Below are 22,456 nucleotides of genomic sequence, written 5' to 3'. Positions count from 1 at the left end.
TTCCCCGTCCCACGCTTTAGTTTCTTCATCTCTGAAGTGAGGGAAAATTTATATTTACTATAAGGGACTATAATATATGTTAATGGGAAACTATTCCCTTTATTCACAATACTTCTGACACAAAATGTGGGGAGTTTTCACACTAAGCAATTCTCCAGTTATCTGCGGACACCAGCTGGGTGTCCTACAACTTAACCTGTTTCTGGAGCTACGTAACTACCTGGAGTTAGTACAGACCCCATTTAGGTTAGGGGCTCAGTCCCACAAGACTGCCCTCACTTCAGATGCCAATCCCATTAGTGGGTCCCCAGGTTACTCATGCCTCTGTCCAACGTGGCTACAAATCGGGTTCCCACCATGCCCTCCTCAGGTTCAATAATTTGTGAGAACAGCTCACAGAATTCAAGAAAGCCCTTTACTTACTATTACTGGTTTATGATAAAGGATACAAGTCAGGAACAGCCAAATGGAAGAGATGCATAGGACAGGGTATGTGGGAGGTGACGTGGCGCTCCCATGCCCTCAGACACCTCACTCTCCCAGCATCTTGGTGTGTTCACCAACCCGAACCTCTGAACCCCATCATTTAAGTTTTTATGGTAGTTTCATTACTTAGGTGCAATTGATTAAATTATTCGCCACTGGTGTTTAACTCAATTTCCAGGCCCTCCCCTTCCCGGAGGCCAGTGTGGGGCTGAAAGCTCCAACCCCCTAATCACAAGGTTGGCAGCCAGCCCCCCTCCTCCAGGAGTCACAGCATTTGCAGAAACTCAGGTGGTTGAAAGAAGCTTATTTTGAATAACAAAAGTAGCTTCTCTCAGGAAATTCTGAGGGCTTTGGGAGCTCTGTGCTGGAAACCAGGGACTTAAGACACCAAATATCAAAACAAAGGATGTTCTGGCACACCTGTCACCCGGGAAATTACAAAAGGGTTTTAGGAGCTCTGTGCCAGGAACTAAGGCCAGAGACCAAATACGTGTTTCTTACTATATCACATATATCTTACCTACCTGACACAGTTTCAGTTAAAATGCGGCCAGTGCAATAAAACCACTTTGAAAAAAATAATCAAGACTTTCTTGGAGCGATTCAAGTTCAGGCAGGGATATCCCAGTGTGTGCAGTGATGGCCCCGTGGGAGGTGGAGAGTGGACTACCTCTGGTCTGAGGGCTCGAGGGCTCGGACCGGAAAGGGGGCATTAGAGCAGCCCCACTCCCTTGTTCTCCCAGAGAATGTAATGGGGAATTTACCCAGTCGCCAGGGTCAGTCAGTCTGGTCCCACTTACTTATAGGACCACACATAACTGAGAACAGCTGCATAATCCAGGAGAATAGCCCTGAATCACACCGGAGCCTTTCTGTAAAGCTAGGGCCACACTGATGGGCTAAGAAAAGGGTGCTCTGTAGGGTCTTCCTTCTTGAATTATTGATTAGACTTACTTTCCTCATGTGGCATTTAAAAGATCGAAGACCCTCCACGGGGTAGGAGTCTCTTGCTGTGATGACTAGAACCTTCTCTGCCATTCTTCAGCCCGCCTTTCCTGAGAGAGGCTGAGCCCCAGGGGAGGAAAAGGAGCTGGAGGATGGGTTAGGCTGTTGAGGCATCAGCCCCGCCCATAGTTGTAGAACTGGTAAGATGGTCTAGCCTGGTGGTTCTCCAAGGGGGGTGGTCCTGAGACCAGCATCGCTGGGAATATGCTAGAAATGCACATTCTCAGGCCTCAGCCCAGACCTGCTGTTCTAGTCTCTCCACGAAGCACTGCCTCAGGACTCCCGTCAAAAGTAGCTCAACACCTCCTCCGTGCAGCTGCCTGGTGAGGGAGTCCCGTGTGTTCCCGCAGGCCACATCTTCACGGCCCAGCCGGGAGCCTGCCTCAGAGAGGGCTCCATAAATACGAGTCCAAAGATCCCCCAACTCGGTAACCGCCCCACTCTGCCTCTGCTGGTGGGATTCTGTGTTACGAGACCTGCTTGTCCCTCCAGTGCAACCTGACTTAACCTGTGGGCCTTGTCGCAGACACTGGCCTGGGGACCTCTGGGTTGAAGGGAAGACCAATATCAGGGAGACTGGCTGGGGTGCTTCTCACTTAATGGCCCCAGACCTTCGGGGAAATAATGGAAATGGGGCTTTTTGGCAAAATCCAACCAGCCTGTGGTTAGTGAGCCCCTTCTGTGTGTCTGGCTGAACGCACAGGGTTGGACACACAGGGTTGGGAAGTGTACCCTGCCTGAGCAGGTAAGCCAAAGACCTAAGCAGATGAGTTTGCACACCTGACTGCATGGCTGTCTTCTCCAACCTGATCCTGACCAAATTGGATTTGAAAAACCTGCCCACAAGTACATGAGTGAGATGAGGCTACACTGGGAGGACCCCTTGATGAGTAGTGATTTTTGCTGAAACTCTGGGTTCCCCCTACCAGAATTTTAGAAATTCCGAGCCTTCTGTAATGCATAAAGTAACCCCAGCTTGGGAGCGGAAGCACATCTTTTGGGTACTGTGCTCAAGGCTGAGGGGTGCTGCCTGGCGGGGTGAGATCAGGTGGGAGGGTCCTTGGGCCGGTCGCACCTGGGAAAGCATCAAGGGAGGCCTGAATTAGGGTGGGGGGGCTGGAAGGTGGGAGTCCTGGGTTCCAGTCCTGGCTCAGCCTGACTCACTGTGAGCTTTCTCTGCTCCATCCTCAGCGTCCTCATTCGGAAAATAAAGAGATTATGCCAAATGGTCTCCTAATTCTATGACCCTACAGCTCTGTAATAAATGTACAATCAATGCCTGCCCACTTATCCACATTTCGGGAGTTTCTTTGGGGAATTTTGAATCTCTTCTTTCCCAGGGCCTTACCAGCAATATATGTGTGATTATCAGACTTTAAATGTTCTGAATGCATCTCAAACACAAAGTTATTTTATCCAGAAGAATTTAAATACATTCCAAAATTGAGTTTCAGTGGTACTTTTGATTCTGAACCCAGGTAGTTTTTCCTCCACTGGCATTGATAGTTGGTGGCTTTCTATGTGACCAAAACAAGAGTGGTATGTTCTCTCAAACATTAGCCCATGTGATGCTCCTTGGCAAAAAGGGCTCTCTAGATAAATAAGTTTGGGCAATTCTGCATTCCATATTCTCTCTTGGAAAGTCACAAAGTACATTAATGTGTTAAGATTCTAGGAAGTCCTGTGTTGAAAGCATGTTGTTTAAAGTGAACCTGGCATTTCTATAAGGAAGGGCTTCACTGGCCAAATATGCTTAGAAATATGAACAGTCCTGAATCACTTTGGGGAATGCTACAGTAGAGGCATTGTGTCACGCCAGCCAGTGAGTCGGGGTGGTGGGTGAATTTTTGCCGTGTATTCCATCGTTAAAATGGGAAGGTTGCTCTTAGCTTCCTGGGAGGACAGGCCAGGTTGGTTGAGGAAGGTGAGGGAGGAGGCAGCTCCCATGGGGAGAGTGCCCTGGGTCCAGGGAGTAATGGAGTGTGGCGCTCGGGCTATCTTCCAGAGGCAAGAGCTGGAGTCAGAGAACAAGAAGCTGAAGAATGACCTGAACGAACTGAGGAAAGCTGTGGCCGACCAAGCCACCCAGAACAACTCTACCCACAGCTCCCCAGACAGCTACAGCCTCCTGCTGAACCAGCTCAAGCTGGCCAACGAGGAGCTCGAGGTTCGCAAGGAGGAGGTGCTCATCCTGAGGACGCAGATCGTCAGCGCTGACCAGCGCCGACTTGCTGGCAAGAGCACGGTAACAAAATGGCGGCTGCAGTTGGGCTTGTGGAGGGGGTGGGTGACACTAGGTAACAGATTCGGTGTTTTTCATACGTATCTTTATCCATGAGGGTCTTAAACCTAGAAGAGCAGAGTCTTTTGCGCTCGGGTCTCCTCTAAAGGCAGAGCCAGGTACTTGCTGCCCTCTCAGCATGACCTTTCATGGGAGACTTTGCTGGAAGTTTCTAGAATCTTCTGAAATTACTGAATATGAACATGTTCAAAAGGAACAAGGCACAGAATTAGAGGCAGGGGCCACAGCCTGAGTAACCCCCTTGGCCTGGTGTTTCACCTCATGCCTTGCCCCTTGCTATTGACTTTGTTTCTGAAGTGGAGAACGTCTTCCCAGGGTGGCAAGTCCAGCTTAACATTTGTTCCTAATGTTTTCACCTTCCAGGACAGATTGTGGAGTGGGAGGGAGGGGACAGAGGTCATGTGGTCACTGTGGGCATGGTCCCTGGAGCAGCTTGGGGGTGGGGGGTAATGGTAGGCAGGAATGAGTGTGGAGGATTCAAAACTGAATCAGATTTTAATCACGATCTCTGGATTTGGGGTGCTTTCTCCTCCGGGAGAAAGCCATCCTACCCCAACCACTCCACACTCAGTGCCTTTCACAGCCAGGCCTTGTTGTTGTATGACTTCCAGCGTGACCTTTAAAAGGTCCCATTCCTGCCTGGGTTTAACTGCTGTTATCTGAGGTAGTCTTTTCCCGAAGGATCGTTTTTATTCCTCTGTCTATATAAAGAGTCATTTTATGGCAATTGTATAACCAAAGTGATTTATTTTTTTTTAACCTTGGCCCTTCCAGGAGCCAAACATTGTTGCCAGAACAAGTTGGCCTAACAGCGAAAAGCACGTCGACCAGGACGACGCCATCGAGGCCTATCACGGCGTCTGCCAGACAAACAGGTAAGTCCTGCCTCCCAGCTACCGTACCTGGAGGAGGCGCTGGCACAGGGGCCCGGCCCAACCTCATCTGTGAAGGCCACTCCTCGGCCGCTGACCATGCACTCAGCATCAGGGTCTTGCCTGTTGTGAGAGATACACGAGAAGGAGCAGTGAGTCCCATGCCCTTAGGAACCCACTGTTGCCTTCAGCAAGACTCCAGTAACACACGTGCAGACTCCAGAACCCAGACGCTCTGAAGAGCATTCGGAGCTTCCCGGGGAGTTTGACAGGAGGCCGAGGAAAGGGAAAGGCTGACTGAGAGTGGCTCTTCTCATTGAGAAGGACGTTGGCACAAAGGGCCCAGCTACACAGGAGAAAGGGTCTGCTCCAGCTGTTTGCTGTGCCCTAGCGGGGGGGGCAAGGGGGCACGTTACGCAGTGATGGCCCCACTGCCCATCATGTGAGAGAGGGAGCCCGACAGAGGTTGGGTGGGAGAATTTGACCACTACCATATTGACTAGAATGAGATTGCCCTGGATTTAACCAACCACCTCTGGTGCCTCCTCAAGGATGAGCTACCCAGGGTTAAGGCAAAAGAGTGCCTGTGTGAGGGAGGCAGCAGGGCCCCAGGGTGTGGGACAGAGCAGAGACCCCAAGGGAGAATGGGGAGCACGTGAGAAGGTGCACTCGGGAGTCCAGTCACTCACCAACTATTGAGTAACTGCTGTATAACCACTCAGTACCTCACTTCCCTTTTCTGTGATCTGGGGACAGTCATAGCAGCTTGCCTCCTCTGGGTACTGAGAAGATGAGGTGAGTTCGTCTGCATAAAGCACTTAGAACAGAGCCTGCGTGTGACAAGCACACGAAAAATGTTAGTGTTACTGTCTCCGTTGGTATTCTCTTTGCCTCCTGTGCCGGTGTGGGCACCTGTGAAAGCGGAGCTGGCCTGTGCCTGGCTACCTTTCTCAGCCTCAACTTATGGATTGTTGACCAATCACCTAGCATTGATAATTGCTGAAAACAGCAAGTGCTTCCAGAAAACGTCAGTAGGTGGCACTGGGAGTGCGACGGGAACTTATGTCACAGAATCTTAGTGTTCTGATTGCTAGATCTTCTCATCTGTGTTCTGATTTCTAGATCTTATAATCTAGCCCCTCTTTCTGCAGATGAGGAAACTGAGGCCCAGAAGGGTTGAGCTGCTCAGGGCCACAGCTGGCCTGTAACTGAGTCAAGGTAGAATCCAGAATGTCTGACTTCCGGGCTGGGCTGCCTCCAGCCCACTGACTGTGTTGGTAATCAGAAGGCCCCCAGGAGGAAACTAAATTTATCTCAACAGAGATTTAATTCTTTTCCCTAAAGAGGTGAGAGAAGGAAATGAAAGTGAATCTCAGTGCTAAAACTGGAGTCAAGATTTAGTCATATCAAGTGATCTTGGGTGAAGATAAGAGACAAATAAGAAAAAAAGAGCGCAGGTGATATTTAAAGTTAAAAAGAAAGAAAGAAACAGGCATGCTTGGCCCTGACAAGCCAGTGTGTATATCTTTCTGATCTGCAGAACCATCACTGTGACCAGCTCCCTTTTTCTTCATCCAAATGGCCATCAGGGATCCAGTCCCAAATATAGGTTTTCCAGGGGCTGCTTAATACCCTGGATTTGTCTTCCTTTGCAGCAATGATGATGGTGATGAAATAAAAATAGCTTATCTGATGTCTTAAAATAATTCCATTCCCAGCAAGCCCAGGGTACGAATAGAGAACTAATAACCTGTGAAACCAGTGAAGTGCAGAAAGGAGCCACTGCCTCCTGGAGGGGAGGGGCAGCCAGAAGAACCAATTCCCCAGTGCCTGTCACCCCTGGAAGTCACACTGTCTTCCAATTCGGTGAATCCCAGCAGTGAGGGAGGACAGCCATGGGCAGGCTGGGGCCCCCTGGCGAGGGCATCCTGTTACAATGAGGGCTGCCCCTGGGACAGAGGTGCTTTAAACACAGAGCTACTTTTCCTGTCCTACTGTTTTCCTGGTTTAAGGATAAATTGGATTATGCATAGGTGATCTACGGGGAGGTGGCACGAACTTACCCACATACACGGAGTTGGGCTTAGATTTCTGCAGGGATTCGAAACACTCCCCCACGCCCAATCGCAGCCGCTCTAGGAGCCCATGGTCCCCGAGACCAAAGCTTTTTTCACTTAGTAACTCTCATAGTTTATAGAGTTCTGTTTGGATCTTTACAAATGTGTCTTTTCCATTGTTTCCAAATTTGGAAAGAGAAGCCAGTGGGGAAGGCCCACTCCCGGAATAGCCACAGGAATATGTGTAGCTCTTCTGCTTCCAAAAAGATCTCTCATTTCACATCTTGGGAACTAAGAGAAACCAACATCACTCTTGCTGTTGTCTGTATGGCAAAACTGAAGTAAAGAGAGGGCTGGCCCTTGCCCCTCCTAGAGATAAGCTGCTGCGGACAAAGGCGGGTGTTTGGAGCATGTCTTCTCAGGGCAGTGAGGGTGAATGTGGGCGAGGGGTGGGGAAGTGAGCAAGGAGAGCACAGGCTCTGGCTGCTCTCAGGCAGGCCTCACCTCTAGGCGTGCACTCAAGGTTGCTGAGCTAGGTAGGGGCCGGAGGGTAGCCAGGGCTCAGGTCAGGCTCCAGGAACAGTATCTTCCTTCAGCCACTGGCCATTTCCACCCAAACCTTGCCAAGTCTATAGAGTCCAAAGTAAGACATTATTGAACCTTTCCTCGTGTCCCTGGAAACCTTGCAGGCCCTCTCCACCCAGGTCCCAGGAAACAACAGGAGGCCGTCAACACAAAGATTGGCTTTTCTGCTGCCACCTGCACTTGGGCAGGAAAACCTGGGATGATTACTCACCCCTAGTGGACCAGCCTGGGACAGTGGACACCTGGTTTAACCAGGAAGGGGTGTGTGCAGCTTGGAGTTGGCGGCCAAATGCACCAGCTGCTGCAGGGTGTCGTGCTCGGAATGGCAAAGCGAGGAGAAGAGCCCGATTCTGCTCAGCTTCTCTCACAGGTCCTCTCCTGAACTGCTCCTCACTAAAACCCCCCAGATTTCTTCCAGAAGGTGATCGTTCCCTTACGTTTCCCCCAAATTCTGTTGGGCCTGAGCCATCAGCACAATTTCCGCCTGCTGTGCTTCAGTGGCATAACCACACTTATCCACCAACAACTCACTGTCATCTCAAATGCCTTCTCTTGTTCATGGCGTTGGGTTGCCACATCCCATTTCTCAGAGGTCCCAGGAAATCTCCTGGGCAGTTGGGTAGAAAGTGCGGGTGTGAACTAAAGAAATGAGAACAACCATGGAGCACAAAGTGGTGGTTTTGGAAATAGGAAACAGACCAACTCCCAGCTGGCGGGAACCTCGCCTGTTTCTATCCACAGACAGGCAGGTCCTTAAGCTGGGCAGAGAGCTGGTTGCTGGGTCCTAATTTTCAGTCTCGTAAATGCTATCCCAGGCCTTTACTGGTGCGTGACCTTTACAGTTAACAAGGCTATATAATTAAAGATCTAGAAGAAACCTCTCAGATAATTCAGCTGAGCACTTTCACTTTACACATGAAGAAACAGACCCAGGGCCCATGGGTAGGTGATTAGCCTCGGCCACCAGCTTGTTAGCAGCAGAACTTGTTAGCAGTTGCCTTCCAGATGCCTGGCTCGCCAGCGCTGCCTTGCTGCCTCCTGCAATCAGAGACTCGACCTGCTGCTTATTCGTGTGTGTATCGGCAGCCTCTTTGGGAAAGGGGCTCAGCACAGTGGCGTCTACACAGCAGGGTCTCCGTGAATATTTGTTCATTTATTAATTGACTTAACATTTAACATTCCTGTGAGCCACGTTGTTTGGGGGTCTTCCTGCTCGTGCCACCAGGTGGCGCTCCCTCCCTGGCCTTTGCCCCCTAATGGTGTGCGTGGAGGGGGAGAGAGAAGCACCTGTATGAATTTGCTGCTCTTTCATCTGGGAAGAAAGGATGGACCTGGAGTTGGTTGAGTGGTGTTTAATTTCCTCATGGGCCTGAGTTCCCTCGCACTGTGCTGGGGCGATTGGGCTGCACCGTCTTCTTACCTCTGTGCATAACGCCTGGCGTGTTACAGAATTAACTCTGTGTCCCTGTGAGGCTGGCGCAGCGAGGGCTAATGCTACCTCGCTGTAGCCCACGTGCCTCCCTGGAGAGTGAGTGTTAGCGCCAAGTGTCGTGGCGGCAGCCGCAGGAGTGCGGTGACCCTGTAAGAGAGACCCAGCAGACTCGCCTGGGGTCTGGAGGGCCAGCCAGTGTGAGGCAGGGAAGGGATACCACCTTGGTTCTAAGCCAAGGGTCAGAATCAGGCGAGAAGTCTCCACGTGTGGGAAAACGAGGCGGTTAGTGTAAAGTCTCCCGGTGCAGTCACTTTCCGGGCCCTGCCCAACAATGGCTGTCGCCGAGCCTGGATTTCCTCCCAGGGAGCCACGCCATTGGGTTAAAGTACTAGCTCCTCAGATGCCCCATCTAGTTAAGTGTAAGTGTTAACACCTGAGAGGGGAAAGGGGGCCAGCTGTCAGCTCCTCTTAACACAGCCCCGGTCACTTCTGGGTTTGCCAGGAACCGTGGAGCGCACAGGACAGCGAAAGGTCAACAACCAGAGGCGGTACCTGGGGAGGCCAGGCCTGGCTGACGGCTCTGGACATTTGTGGGGTGGGGGTCCCCAGTAGGTGCGGCGCCCAGGATAAACCCATTGGCAGTAATCCCCCCACTGCCTGGCAGGAGGGAGAATGATGACAGTAAGCAGTAGATCCCGGGAACAGAAGCCATAGAGCAACCCCAAGAAGTGTGCTTACTACTACCTCCCACTCCCCTCCTTTCCCTCAGACCCTGTGTGAGCAACTGCAGGGGCTGGGGCCCTTCTTCACGAGGCTGAACTGGGGAGATGTAATGGTAGCGCCACACCCTGGGCCTCACACACAGCCTGACAGCGGTAGGACGGTTGTTTTTCCCCAGAAGTTAGGAAGAGGTCACTGGTCCTGCTAGCAGGCCATGTGGCTGCACTCCTGCTCCAAGATTCCTGCCAGGAAAGCTGGGATCCAACCAGCAGGAGGTCCCCCAGGAACAGCTAGGGAGTAGCGGGTGGAGGGCAGAATCCTGGCAGCGTGTGCCTGCCACTCACCACCCAATCCCGCTGGCCTTTGTCTCTTGTGCTGTGGGGGGCGGGGGGGAACATAGAGGTACATGTGACATGCACCGCACCTCCAGGAGCTGGCATCAGGTCAACTCTGGGCAACTGGAAAGGGCAAAAGAATTTGCAAGTGGAAGGCATCTGGCCTTCTGTCCAAGTGGAGTCATGCAACCCAGTCACGAGGTCGAGGGGACAAAGTTTTTATTAGCTGTTTCTTTTTGCAAGACTGCAGCGAGGGCTGGACTTGAGATGAGTTAATACTTTTGTGCCCTGAAGAAGTGACAGAAAAGAGGTGCCCATTGGAAAGCAGACAAAATATGTAGTCTCTTCTCCTGACTGAGCCAGACGTCCCCAGGTGCCGCGCTGCTGCTCTGGGGACGCAGCACCCCAGGAGGCTGCCCTCGCAGCCCTGTGCTGTGAATGCCTGTGTGGTATCTTCAGGTCCCACTGTGCAGGCTCCTCTCCACCCTGCCCTGTTTGCATCTCTCCTGGTTCTCCCTGTCCTTTTCCGAAGAATCACTCGTAGAGGGAAGGACGCAGTGTGAGAAGCTGTGAGTGCGGGACTCAGCCCGTGCCACTGCTGCTCATAGAACTAACTACCCAATCATGTGCCACCCTGAGCTGTCTCTGTGGCCACATTTTCTGGCCTGTGATTAGCGAGCCCCACGTGAGCCTGCATGGCAGTCACTGGAACCTGGGGGACTAGGGGGAGAGATGGTGTTTGCAGGCAGCCAGTGCTGGCGACAGGAGAGAAAGGAGGGGAACCGGGACTTCCTGAACCTTCCCTCCTCTCGTTGCCAAACCTGGGCTAGAATCGCCTCGTGTTCCTGGGTTCTCTGCCTGCCTGTCTCTTTCCTCTACACCGGATGCCCTGTGTTTCTGTCCTTTATTTTTAGCAAGACTGAGGATTGGGGTTATTTGAATGAAGATGGAGAACTCGGCTTGGCCTACCAAGGCTTAAAGCAAGTTGCCAGGTCAAATACATGCCTTTCTTCCTGTGTCTGCTTCGTCTGTTCTGCCTGCTCATGTCTGCGCTTCACTGTTTTCCAGCTGGGATGGTTGCAAGTGCACAGGGCACAGTTCATGGAGAGGTGCAGGGGGGCAGGGGTAGGCCCTCAGCCAGGCTGGGTGGATGAGGTCAGGCAAGCTGCTTGTTTGGGTCAAGGCGATAGCACCTGGCTCTGGGCTCAAATACATGACCGCACCACCGGTGAGCGAGGTAACATCTGTCTCCATTTCCTCGCCGGCGACATGTGGATCAGAACAGACCCTGCCTTGGCAGGTCATTCTAAGGGGTACGGTTACCCCAGGTAAAGCTCTTTGCACGTGCCTGGCAAGTAGTAAGCACAGGATAAATATGAGCTGCTACTTCTATTGTTATGATGGCTGCTATTCAGTAAGGTCAGGTTCTTGTCCACCTAGAAGTTTGTTTTATTAGAGGGGGGTCCATATGTGAAACCAGGTCATTCCTCGTGGCTATCAGCAGATTAGATATGAAGACATAAGTAAACGAATACATTAGTAAAACAAAGCACAGGCCTGCCTCAGGAGATGTGGCTTCCAGAACCACTTCTGCCAGCAGCTGTGGCCTCAGACTCTCTCTCAGTGTTCTTACCTGCAGCCTGATGTTTGGCAGAGGTTCTCGGACCTTGCACAAGTCCTGTACTAAGGCACCCACTACAGTCTCCATGGAGAGTAAGAAAGATATGAGCTCACTCAGATCAGGAGCTGATCCTTGGGGCAGAGCCCCCAGGCCCCAAGTGTTTCTATTCTACTCTCTCGTTAAACTTGGAACTACTGGTGACTACTTTTAGTGTATTATAGCCAAGATTGGATGTTATCCAAATAGTGTATGTTCTCTGAAATGCTGACTTTCTTTCCAAATGATTCTCCCACAGTCCTCACGTTATTGCTTTGCTAGTGCTGCCTGTGATGAGTGCGTGCATCAGTAATTCCTCCATCATTTCTTCATTTGTGTTGCTTTGTGGAGAAGCCACTGGGAGCTAAACATTGCTGACCGAGCAATGGAAAATGTGGTTACTTCCATCTGGGAGCTGACAATACAGATTTCCCCTCTCTCTTGCGACAATTATCTCCCAAACCACAAAAACATGATAACCTCTTCACCTCCCTGACTCTGGGGCAACCAGGGGGTCCAACAGTTGTCTCTTGGGCACCTCCAGGTTCCTAATTCTATGCACAGCTCTGGTCACAATCTTTACATGCATCCCAGGAAGAGACAGGGCTGGGGGGGGTGAATTTTCCCCACGTGGACCATGTCAGGAAGCCTTGATGGTCCCTTTCATCCAGCACCTCCTCCCTGTCTTTCACGTGAGATTTACTGCATGAGGAAGTTTGTTCGAGTAAATCCAGTCCAAGAAGATAGCACCACAGTGGCGTTAGTATTTAACTTCCTAAAAGCGAGGCCACTTAGGAACCTTCATTAAGGTCTTGCCTTCTAGTACCGTGTTTCCCCGAAAATAAGACCTAACCGGAAAATAAGCCCTAGCATGATTTTTCAGGATGACATCCCCTGAACATAAGCCCTAGTGCGTCTTTTGGAGCAAAAATTCTTATAAGACCGGGTCTCATTTTGGGGGAAACACGGTGTGATGGAACAGGTGCTTTCCCAGAATTGCCCCGGAGCCTGGCACCCCTGGAGGAGGGGCCTTCCGACTCGGAGAGTCTTCTGAGTTCTCCCCAGCCTTCTCCAGATCTTCTCTAGCTCTCACTGCTTCTTCTCATGACACCACTTGACCTGAAACCTTCCCCTAGATCATTTGCAAATAGTCTTAGTTTCTGTTTTCACTGGGGGAAGAAATGTATATATAAAGTGGGGGTGATAGTGGTAAAGGTAAATACATAGAAAGGAAGGAGGCTGATGGTTTGCCTTTTAAAACCTGCATTGAGTCGACTCTAGGGAAAATATGCAAACAATTAGTTCAGTTTAACCGGAGTTTTGTCTTAGATTCTTGGGAGCTTTGGGATAGATGTGGACGCCTTTATTTAGAAGATACTATGAGAAATGTATTTCTGCTGATGACAGTTTGCCACGGAGACAATTTTTCAATCCCAAACCAACAGACTGTGCTCAAGAATGAAGAACAAGAGAATGAGGGGGGTCAAGAAAAAGGCCCCCGAGCAGGGGTGCCATGTTTGGCCCCGGTTTCCCATGCGCCGAGAGGGCAGGCTGGCCTGCCTGCCTGATGAGCCGCACAGGTCTGGCCCCTCGGCGTCCATCCCGTTGGGTTCATGTAATTTCTGCTGCTGCTGCTGCTGCTGTGGCTGTGTGCTTGGCTTCTCCCCTGTTGCGTGTCCTTCTGGGGTCTCCCCCTTGGGGGCACTGACCCGAGCCTTGCTCTCCTGTCCCTGGTGCAGGCTGCTGGAGGCTCAGCTGCAGGCCCAGAGCCGAGAGCATGAGGAGGAGGTGGAGCAGCTCAAGGCCCAGGTGGAGGCCCTGAAGGAGGAGCTGGACAAGCAGCAACAGACCTTCTGCCAGACGCTGCTGCTCTCCCCGGAGGCCCAGGTGGAGTTCGGCGTCCAGCAGGAGATATCGCGGCTGACCAATGAGAACCTGGTGAGTAGCCATGCCAGGTGGAGCCCAGCTCCGGAAGTCACGTTCTGGAAGAAAATGGGACCAGGGATGGCCATTCACCAAATGGACAAGGTTCATGTCCTTGGCTCTGTAGCAGGGACAGGGAGTCTAGAAACCTCCAGTCAGCAAGGGTTTGTGGCGATATCTTAGTCATCTATTACAGTAGGGGAACCAACTTCCCCAAAACTTAGCAGCTGAGGACGACTGTCACATTGTGTGGTCCGGAATTGTGGCAGGGCTCAGAGGGCACGGCCGTGTCTGCTCCACTGAGGCTGGCTGGGCCTGGAGGGTCCGAGTTGCCTCAGTCGCACGTCTAGGGCCTCAGAGCTGGCTGCTGTCCGTAGGGTCGTCTCTCTCCACACACGCTCTCGTCATTCACTGGTCTGCCCTGAGCTGCTCTGCGTGGCAGCTGACTTCCGAGAGGATCCAGGCAGGAGCTGAGCAGCCACTTCAGACCCAGTCCCACAACGGGCACAGGGTCACTTCTGCCACCTCTGTTGATCAAGTCACATGGCTAAGGCAGATTTAGTGGGGGGTAGACTCCTCTTGCTAGGAGGAGTCATGGAGGAATTGTTGGTGGCCCTCCTTAGGGACAGTCACCAAAGGAGACCTGGCAGCTGCCAGAGAAATAGAAGGCATTCTTCCCTCAGCTTACAGGTTAGTAGGGGAAGCAACACACGTGAAAAAGAAGAGAAAGAAGATCATGTTTCTGAACACATGATTCTACATGGGATTAACAAGGGTTACAGAAAAAAGAATTGTAGGGGAGGCTGGAGCTGAGGCCGAAGGCAGAAAGGGGTGTTCGCCATGTAGACGGGCAGAGGAGGGGGAGGCAGAGGAGGAATGTGGGCACAGGCACCAGGGCAGGAGTGGGGGGTCGGGGGTGACAGGAGGGCCAGCGGCTTTCTGGACCGGGGTGCGCGTGTTGGGAGCAGCAGCGCGTGCCCCAAACCTGCCCGGCAGGTTAACACACCAGCAGAGCTTCCAGTCCAGCATTTCCCCTTTATCACCAGGTGGCCCAGTGCTGGTGGCCAGTTCACTCCATCCCCAGCGGGGAAGTGGGCCCTGGACCGCAAATCCCTCAATAGGACTTATATGCAAATGATCGGCCTTCCCCCCGTTTGTCTCCACTCTCTGTCTGCATGTTACTATCTGTTTGTCACACACATGTGTGTAAATAGGTGGCTTTAGGGGAAGAAATATATATATTACATTACTGAGCTGGCTTCTGCCAAGTAAAGGAGGCAGCGTGGGAAGTGCCTTTGCCAGCCCGTGCTCCTGAAGGGGCCGTGGGCCAATGGCGTGGCAGGCGACCACCTTACAAGGGGGGCCATGCTCTGTGAAGGACCCAGACTGGTTCACTGGACGGCTTTAGGAATCAGCACTGCGGCCCCTCTGCCCAGTGGTGGGCCCTGGAGCCTGAGCAGGAGCCTGGGTTGCTGGGCAGATGAGGATGAGGATGATGAGAGGCTCTGGCTTGTGGCTGATGGGAGATTCCTTCTAGAGCGTGGTCCACACTGTCTACCCAGGCAGAGGCGGGGCCCATAAACAGCGCCACCAGGCCAGGGGCCAGGGGTTTCCGTGATCTCTGTTCCCCCACTGAGCAAGCATTACTGCCTCGCGTGTGCCCCTGGCGAAGCACTGCCCTCTGCAGGTTGGATGACTGTGTACATGGACTACAGCCCCGGGCAGGGTGCCTCAGGTCAAGTTTACAGGAATTCAGGTGAATGCTTCCAGCCAGTGACCAGATGGAAGCACTTACAGGGCTGTGCAGAAGGGAGGGTGTGAGTGTCCTTTCAGGTTCTTTCAGCAACTGAAAAAGTTTCCAGTGTGCTCATCTGGAGGTATGCGCATCTGTTCCCAGGATTCCCTGTGGAGTTGAACTCATTCTTTCGTAAGCCATCCGTAATTTTAGCCTCTAGGACTTTGGGCCTCAGTAGCTCCCCAAGTTTACCATGTGTTTCCTTTTGTCCTAAATTTGCTGACTTCAACTTTTTTTTTTAATTTATTTTTTTTAAGATAAATATCTGAAATCCTTGACAATGCCTATAGTTAGGGTTGTGGTTCACCATGGCCATAGCACTGGATTGAGAGATTTTGACCGACTTTCGTCACCCCGATGTTTCTGAGGTTCCACGCTGGCGCATTTGCTTCTGTCTTCCATGGCACGCCTAGTCACAGAAGCTATGATGGTAACGGAGCCCCCTGCCTCTCCAGCCACACAGGCCCACTGCCCAGCTGGAACAGGGTGGCATTAATGCTGTTCCAGGTCCCAGTGAGCTGATTGGCTTCCAGTGGCCATAATTGCTAGGGATTGGCAGCCACAGAGGGGCCCCCGCTGGGAGCCTGTTTGCTTCGGGGCCCCAGGTAATCTCTCCGGCCTGTTGCCTCCCAGCCGAGTGCCTCCACCAACTCTCTCATTCCACCTGTCCATTCCTTCCCAGGGCACTGCCTGCCCACCCCAGGCTGAGTGTCTCTGAGGGTTTGGCATGGCAACCTGAGGACACTTGGCCTAGAGAACCATGGGGTTTAGCCAAGGTGCCAGGCAGCCAGAGCTGGGAGATGTTGATCCGTCTTGATTGTGAGAATGAACTCTGACCCACCTGCTTTTTCAGTCCAGACCAGGAAGCACTGAACTGAGTGAGGCTGGTGAGGGTGGGGCCGGCCTCCTGGCCAGTCACGGAGCCTGGCCCTCCTCAGGTGGCGGCCTCAGGTTATGCTAAGCTAAACAGTTCTAACCCCTGCCCTCCCGGGCGGGGTCAGGTCTATTCTCACACTGCCCTGTTCTGCTTTTAGGACCTTAAAGAACTGGTAGAAAAGCTGGAAAAGAATGAGAGAAAGCTTAAAAAACAACTGAAGATTTATATGAAGAAAGTCCAAGACCTAGAAGGTAGGGTGTGTGTGTGCGTGCTCGTGCGTGTGTGTTTTGTGAGGCCCAGGTGTGCGTAACCAAGCCTGAGGGATGGGAATGCCTGCCTGCCTGCCTCTGCACACCCTTCTACTTCACCCATTTCCTGGTGCCTGTGCCAGGCTAGTCATGTGACTGAGTCATTCAGACCCCACGAGCTCAACCATTCTTGATTTGCCAGAATCTGGACTAATGACACAAATACAGTAGGTGCTTAGATGCTTACTCTGAGCTCTGTAGAGCTGGAGAGAGGGGCAACCAAGACAGCAGCCTGTGGTCCTGCCTTCAAAGGGCTTACAGCTGGAAGAGAATACTTTGTGTTGTAATGAAAGCTATACAACGCAATGCCTCCAGCCACAGGGGCCTCACTCCATGCTATGGAAGGAGGAAGGAGAGAGGGCAGTGCTGTGGTTACACTTCCAAACTGGAACCAGGCCCAGAGAGTTCAGAGATTTCAGTTGCTCTTTTAGAAACATCTGGAATGTTCTCTTCCTCTGACTCTCTGCTGCAAATCTAATCATGTCATTCCCATCCCTTCTTTGCACATGCCACCTTGCTCGAAACCATCTCGGTCACTTCACCTCCTGGATACATACCCCCCTCACCACCTGTATAACCCCTCACCCACGGGATACACCCCTCACCACCTGTATAACCCCTCACCCACGGGATACACCCCTCACCACCTGTATAACCCCTCCCCCCCAGCATACCTCCCCCTCTCCACCTGGGTACTGCCTCCTGTCATTCCCAGCTCTGGAGCTGCATCCCCAGGGCTCAGTCCCATCTTTGCTGTCCTGACACTGTGTGTCTGTGGGGGGGAGGGGCGCCTAGCTCCCATCACAGGTGTTACTTGTTCAATCACCTGCTTATGTCCACCTGCTGCTCTGGAGGCTCTGAGAGGGCAGGGCTGTCTGTCGTGTTTAGCTTCAGGCCCTCTCTCTCCATTCCTATCTCCGTGCCCGCCCCCGTGCCCCAATTCTTGGGTTTCTGTTTTCTGTTCCTCAGGTTTTCATTCTCTGGGGCACTTAGGTGGTGGCGGCAGTGACTGCTGCTTTTTAAAAAATGTTCTAAATTAAGTATAGTTGGGATACAGTATTATTTGATAAATAAACATGTACCACGTTGAAATTGCTCCGTCTTGAAGCTGCATCACTCCTTCCCTGGAATGCTTTTGTGTCCACCTCTTCTGCTCCCCTGTGACCAGCTGTCTCTTTCCTGCTCAGCTGCCCAGACGTTAGCTCAGAGTGAGAAGAAGCGCCATGAGCTCAACAGGCAGGTCACCGTCCAACGGAAAGAGAAGGACTTCCAGGGCATGCTGGAGTACCACAAGGAAGACGAGGCCCTTCTCGTTCGGAACCTGGTGACAGGTCAGGACCTTGTGTGGCACACGCCGCCATCCGCTGCCCTCACTCCTCCTCCCCCCATTCCATTGCCAACCCAACATAACCCATCTCGTAACCCCCTCCTCCCACCTAACCCTGTGCCCTCCACTTGCCCATCCACCACTGCAGACACCCCCACACCCAGCTCCTCATTCCCCACTCTGTCCTCCATCTGCCCCCCCACGCACACACACCCTACCCACTCTCACGCTCCCCCTCACACAATCCCCTCACACTGCTGCATTTCTAATGAGTTCCTGGGTGATGCTGTGGTTCGTGTGGGGGCTGCCTCTGGGGCAGGCATGCAGCGCCCTTGGGAGCTGCTCTCCTTGCCCTCGGCCTGGTTTGTCAATTGTACAGGTTCCCGCCCATCTGGTGCCATTCCCCGTGTGGCTTCAACATACCCATCTTCCCCCTACCTGCGTGCCTGCAGCCACTGCAGAGCCAAGAGGGAGAGTCTTACAGGAGAGAGGCATGGATGAAAAACATGAGAGCTTTTTGGTGGTCTAGTCCTCTGGGCCCTGAGCCATTAGCTCCATTCTCTGTGGTGCCTTATTTCTCCCATCTGTAAAATGGGGATGAGAATACTGACCCCCCTCCCACCACCACACATGAAATACAACACAGGTGACAGTGTCATGTGAAGGCCACAGAACCTTTCTCAAAAGTGAGGAATTCGAAGCAGTAGCTTGGCAAGGGCATTTGAAGCTCAAGAGGTAAACATCTGTGGGGACAGAGCCCCAGGGTGCAGTTTCCAGGCTCTCAGCCTCACATAGAAAGGTGCTGGCTCAGGTAGTAGATGGTCATCAGCTGTGACTAGTTGGCCATCGGCTGTTACCGGTTAGCCATTCATCACTACTATAACTGCCGTGGCTACGCTAGCAAGGTGTGGCGTGGTGGAGTGTGGATTGTGGATTGCAGAGAGGCGGGTTGCAGTTAGCAAGTGAGGTTGGTTGGCAGAGACAAGTGGACGGCGGGTTGCGGATCGTGTGGCTCCTGCTTCCTGTGTCTCCAACCCAGCCGCCAGCGAGACTATAGTGGTATGACTCCCCTACCTATGGCTCCGTGGGTGTTCCTTTTTGGCCTCACCATGTCCTGCGTTCTTATGTGGGGAGCGGGACTACAGACCCTGCATGCCATCCCGCGTGACAACATCATTTAAGAGAAATTTAAGGATTTTGAGGTTTCACTCTGCTGAACAGTGGGCCAAGGGCTGAAGGCTATAGGAAGGACGAGCGTGGCATTGGCCTAGCGCTGATTTTGTTCAGCTCTTGGCCTTGGGTATTTTTCATATTTTTAGCAGAGTTATTTTGCTCTTTTTGTAAAGGATAATTTCTCCTACAATCACCCAACAATGAAATGTGGTGTAAATTCATCTCAAGATTTCTTAAAGAGGCTGCAAGACCTTGTTCAAATGCTGCTAAGAATGAACCTTTCATCTCTGGTGCATGAAACTCAAAGTTCACAGCATCAGAGTAAAAAATCCCAATAATGGAGACTACTTGCACCTGAAGATGGGTGGCTCCTTCCCACTGTCGTTGCTCAGGGGGTCCCTTAGCAGGTCATCTCCCACTCAGCTGTCTGAGCACAGTGCACAGTCACCCTCCCTCCAAAAGGGCCCATCCAAACGAATGCCAGAACTGTAGTGACTCTTAGGTCCCCAGCACTTGCTGGCTGCCGAGGAGGGAGGACAGAGAAGTACAAGGCCCCTGTCCCCAGGATGCTCAGAGGGGCAGGCAGAGCAAGCGACAGGAAACCGACTCGAGTCGCATGCTCTCCGATAGGACATTCCTAGTCAGGAGACGACATTCGCAATCTGCACATGGGTCAGGCTTGAAGCAAGAAGCTGTAAGTGGGAAGCCTGGACCTTAAAACACGTTTTTCTGGATAAATGTTACTGGCATTCTAATTAGAGCCAAGGGCCAATCTACAGTCATGTGTTGAGCCTACAAGACACCCAAATGTTAACCATGTACCCAGAGTATTATGGTTTGTAGTTAGCATTTAACCTCAAGGGTTGGATGTATTTGTGGGGACAGTGTAACTCAAGTACCAAATGGAGATGCTGTCAGCATACCCCCAGCCCCATCCCAGAATAGCCCTGGCAGAAGGTTGGAGAATGTTGCCGCTTTCCCTCCCGCTGGCCCACCTGTGGGTGGAGGTGAGGTGGCCGCCCCTCGTTGCCATTCCAGGCCTGGGGCGCTGGGCGGAGGTTGGGAGATGGAGGTAGTGAGAGTGAAGGGTGAGGGCTGGGGATACAGCTGGGGCCACAGTGAGCACACCTGGGGCCTTGTGCCCTCCTGTTCATACCTGGCATCTTAGCACTGGGCTTTTCCCCCTCTTCTGGGCTCTTACCCCACGCATCACTCTCAGCCTGGTTTGGCGACTCCCCTGGCTCACTCTGGAATGGAGAGCAATGTGACAGCTTTTCCCCGGTCTCCAGGGCTTTGGCAGGAAAGGACCAGGAGGCTGAGGAGTCTGAAGTTCATGGGGAGAGGCACAGGTCCCTCCCAGACCTGCCAGCGCACACCTGGCAGCGGGAGGATGTAGAAGAGAGAATCGGGATGGAGGAGGCTGGTGTAGTACCTGACCCTGACTGTAGCCAGGTTAGCACTGGCCAAGAGAGGCTGGTGAGACCCATGTCACGTGGGGGCCCTGGGGAGGGGAGAAGCTGGCTGTGGCCATGGGCCACCTCTTGATCTATTGGCTTCGAGAATGTCTGGGCAGATGCCCAAATGGGCTAGAGGTTGCTGCAGCCTTCCCAACCCCCGCACGCTGGCTCTGTCTTTGGGAAGGTGCGACTTGCCAAGTTCTTCTGGGACTAGGTCAGAGGAGTTTGTGGAGCCAGGGCAGCTTTTCCCCTATTCCTCCCCCGCCCCCATGAGAGGCCATTTTTAGACGAGCTGTAGGAAAACACTGAAAACATTTGGATTTCAGACTGGGGTCCTGAGAGCCCCAGCATCCGCTGTGAGTGTAATCCTTGCTGTTTGTTGCTGTTAGAGCTGAAGCCCCAGACGCTGGCAGGCTCTGTGCCCAGTCTCCCCGCCTATATCCTCTACATGTGCATCAGGCACGCAGATTACGTCAACGACGACCTCAGGGTACACTCCTTGCTGACCTCCACCATCAACGGCATTAAGAAAGTCCTCAAGGTGAGTGGTCCCCACTGACGGGCGTGGTTTGCGGTGGACTGAGCAAAGCCCACACGTCGCCGTTGCTTCTGGCCGGGGGTGGCGGTAGCAAGTTCTGCACAGTCTCCAACCCTGACGGTAAGTGGCAGAAGTGCAGGAGCCGCAGCTCGCCTGTGACTGGGATGCCGAGCAGGTCCCAGAGAAGTGTGCTCAGCCTCCGAAATGGCAGGAAGGCCAGAAATCCAGGGTAGCCCTCCAGCTGCTGCGTGCTGAGCCTCCAGGGAACCCCAGTGCTTTCGGAAGCCTGCACCAGAGCTGTCAGGAAGACGTCCTGTGTCAGGAGAGCGTGGGCTGGCCCTGCCCTGAAGTGACACTCAGGGAACCAACCCAAACACAGGCCCTCACCCAGCCCTTTTCCAGAGGCCAGGTGCCTGCTGCCCAGGGTGGTGGCACAGGCAGGGGTGCTGCCATTCACTGACGCCCAAGGGGAGGCAGCCTGAGCCGGGACAGGGTGCTGGCGTCGCTCAGGAACACCACTAAAGGCACAAGCTCGTCCCAGATATACTGGCAGCCACTGAAATACGAGGCTGGCCTGCAGGGAGGTGAGGCCTGGCCACGTAGGGGGCCAGGAGGGGGAAGGTCAGATTTTGTGATGCCTCCAAGCAAGGCCTCCCAAGCAGGCCCAAGCCCAGGTGGTATTGCTCTGAGACCGTCGTCTTCAGTTCTGACACACACTGCCACTTCACGATGCACGCCACCCTCGAAAGCACTGAGGCCCTGAGGTCCACTGGGCATGTTGCCTACTACCCCCCTTTCCCTTCTCTGAGCGTGCCACAGCCAGCCTTCAACTTCTAGCTTCATGCCAGCTTTGTACGAGCAGCTGCACCCCCTTATCTGCCATGGGCTCCATAGGCGCTTTCATCCACTCCTGGCTCTAAACTTACCTGTGCACGCGGGCAACTCAGATTTGTGTCTCCTGCCTTGCCCTCTTTCACGAGCTCAGCTGGGGGCCTGTGCCAGTCTAGGTGAGTCGATGGGATAACAGAATATGTCACTGGCATGCTCCCCTCATCTCCCCTGTTGGGTCACTGAGCGTTCAGCACCTTCCAGGACCACTAGCCCAGGAGTCAGAGTAGAGCCCAGGGCTGCTGGTGTCAAGCCTCAGCTGTGGCATCTGGCTTTGTTTTCTTCAGGCATAGAGGCAGCCTGCCCTTCGTGTGTACACACATGTGCACCACTGATCAGGGGACCCAGAAGAGGGAAGAGGGGTCCGTGTGCATCCCCAGTAGTGGAGGAACAGTCATGCAGCCTCTTGGCAATGGGGCTCATCTCTGTGACTGGCACATGCCTGCCTGTCATCAGGTGTGCTTGGGGCATGCTGGGTAAGAGTGGGATACACGGAAAGAGAGGGACCAGATGAGCATTAAACTAGATGGGAACCGCTACTCATGAGGGGTGTCCTGTCTTTTCCCAGAAGCACAATGACGACTTTGAGATGACCACGTTCTGGCTGTCCAATACCTGCCGCCTCCTTCATTGTTTGAAGCAGTACAGTGGGGATGAGGTGAGTTTTAGGATAAGCCCAGTTCCCTCCAGTACATTTAAAGTATTAAAGTGTCCCAAGT

General features: G+C 52.9%; 1 protein-coding gene across 2 annotated transcripts in view; it reads left to right on the top strand.

Annotated features, from left to right (window-relative positions):
* Nucleotides 1-22,456, top strand: part of MYO5B (myosin VB) — a 316,516-nt gene that overhangs the window by 283,229 nt on the left and 10,831 nt on the right. The window contains exons 28-35 of one of the 2 annotated variants that reach the window (XM_019721483.3): nt 3,497-3,736; nt 4,568-4,668; nt 10,709-10,786; nt 13,191-13,389; nt 16,204-16,297; nt 17,542-17,685; nt 20,701-20,852; nt 22,306-22,395. In XM_019721483.3, coding sequence (XP_019577042.3) covers nt 3,497-3,736; nt 4,568-4,668; nt 10,709-10,786; nt 13,191-13,389; nt 16,204-16,297; nt 17,542-17,685; nt 20,701-20,852; nt 22,306-22,395 — 1,098 coding nt within the window. The remainder of the gene's footprint in view (nt 1-3,496; nt 3,737-4,567; nt 4,669-10,708; nt 10,787-13,190; nt 13,390-16,203; nt 16,298-17,541; nt 17,686-20,700; nt 20,853-22,305; nt 22,396-22,456) is intronic. The other variant, XM_019721491.3, reaches the window with a different exon arrangement.

This window comes from Rhinolophus sinicus, chromosome 4, assembly GCF_057876585.1.
Source record: "Rhinolophus sinicus isolate RSI-liver-muscle chromosome 4, RSI-T2T, whole genome shotgun sequence".
Lineage (NCBI taxonomy): Eukaryota > Metazoa > Chordata > Mammalia > Chiroptera > Rhinolophidae > Rhinolophus > Rhinolophus sinicus.
Note: the sequence above shows the minus strand (reverse complement) of the source record. Positions and strands in the feature narration are given on the sequence as shown.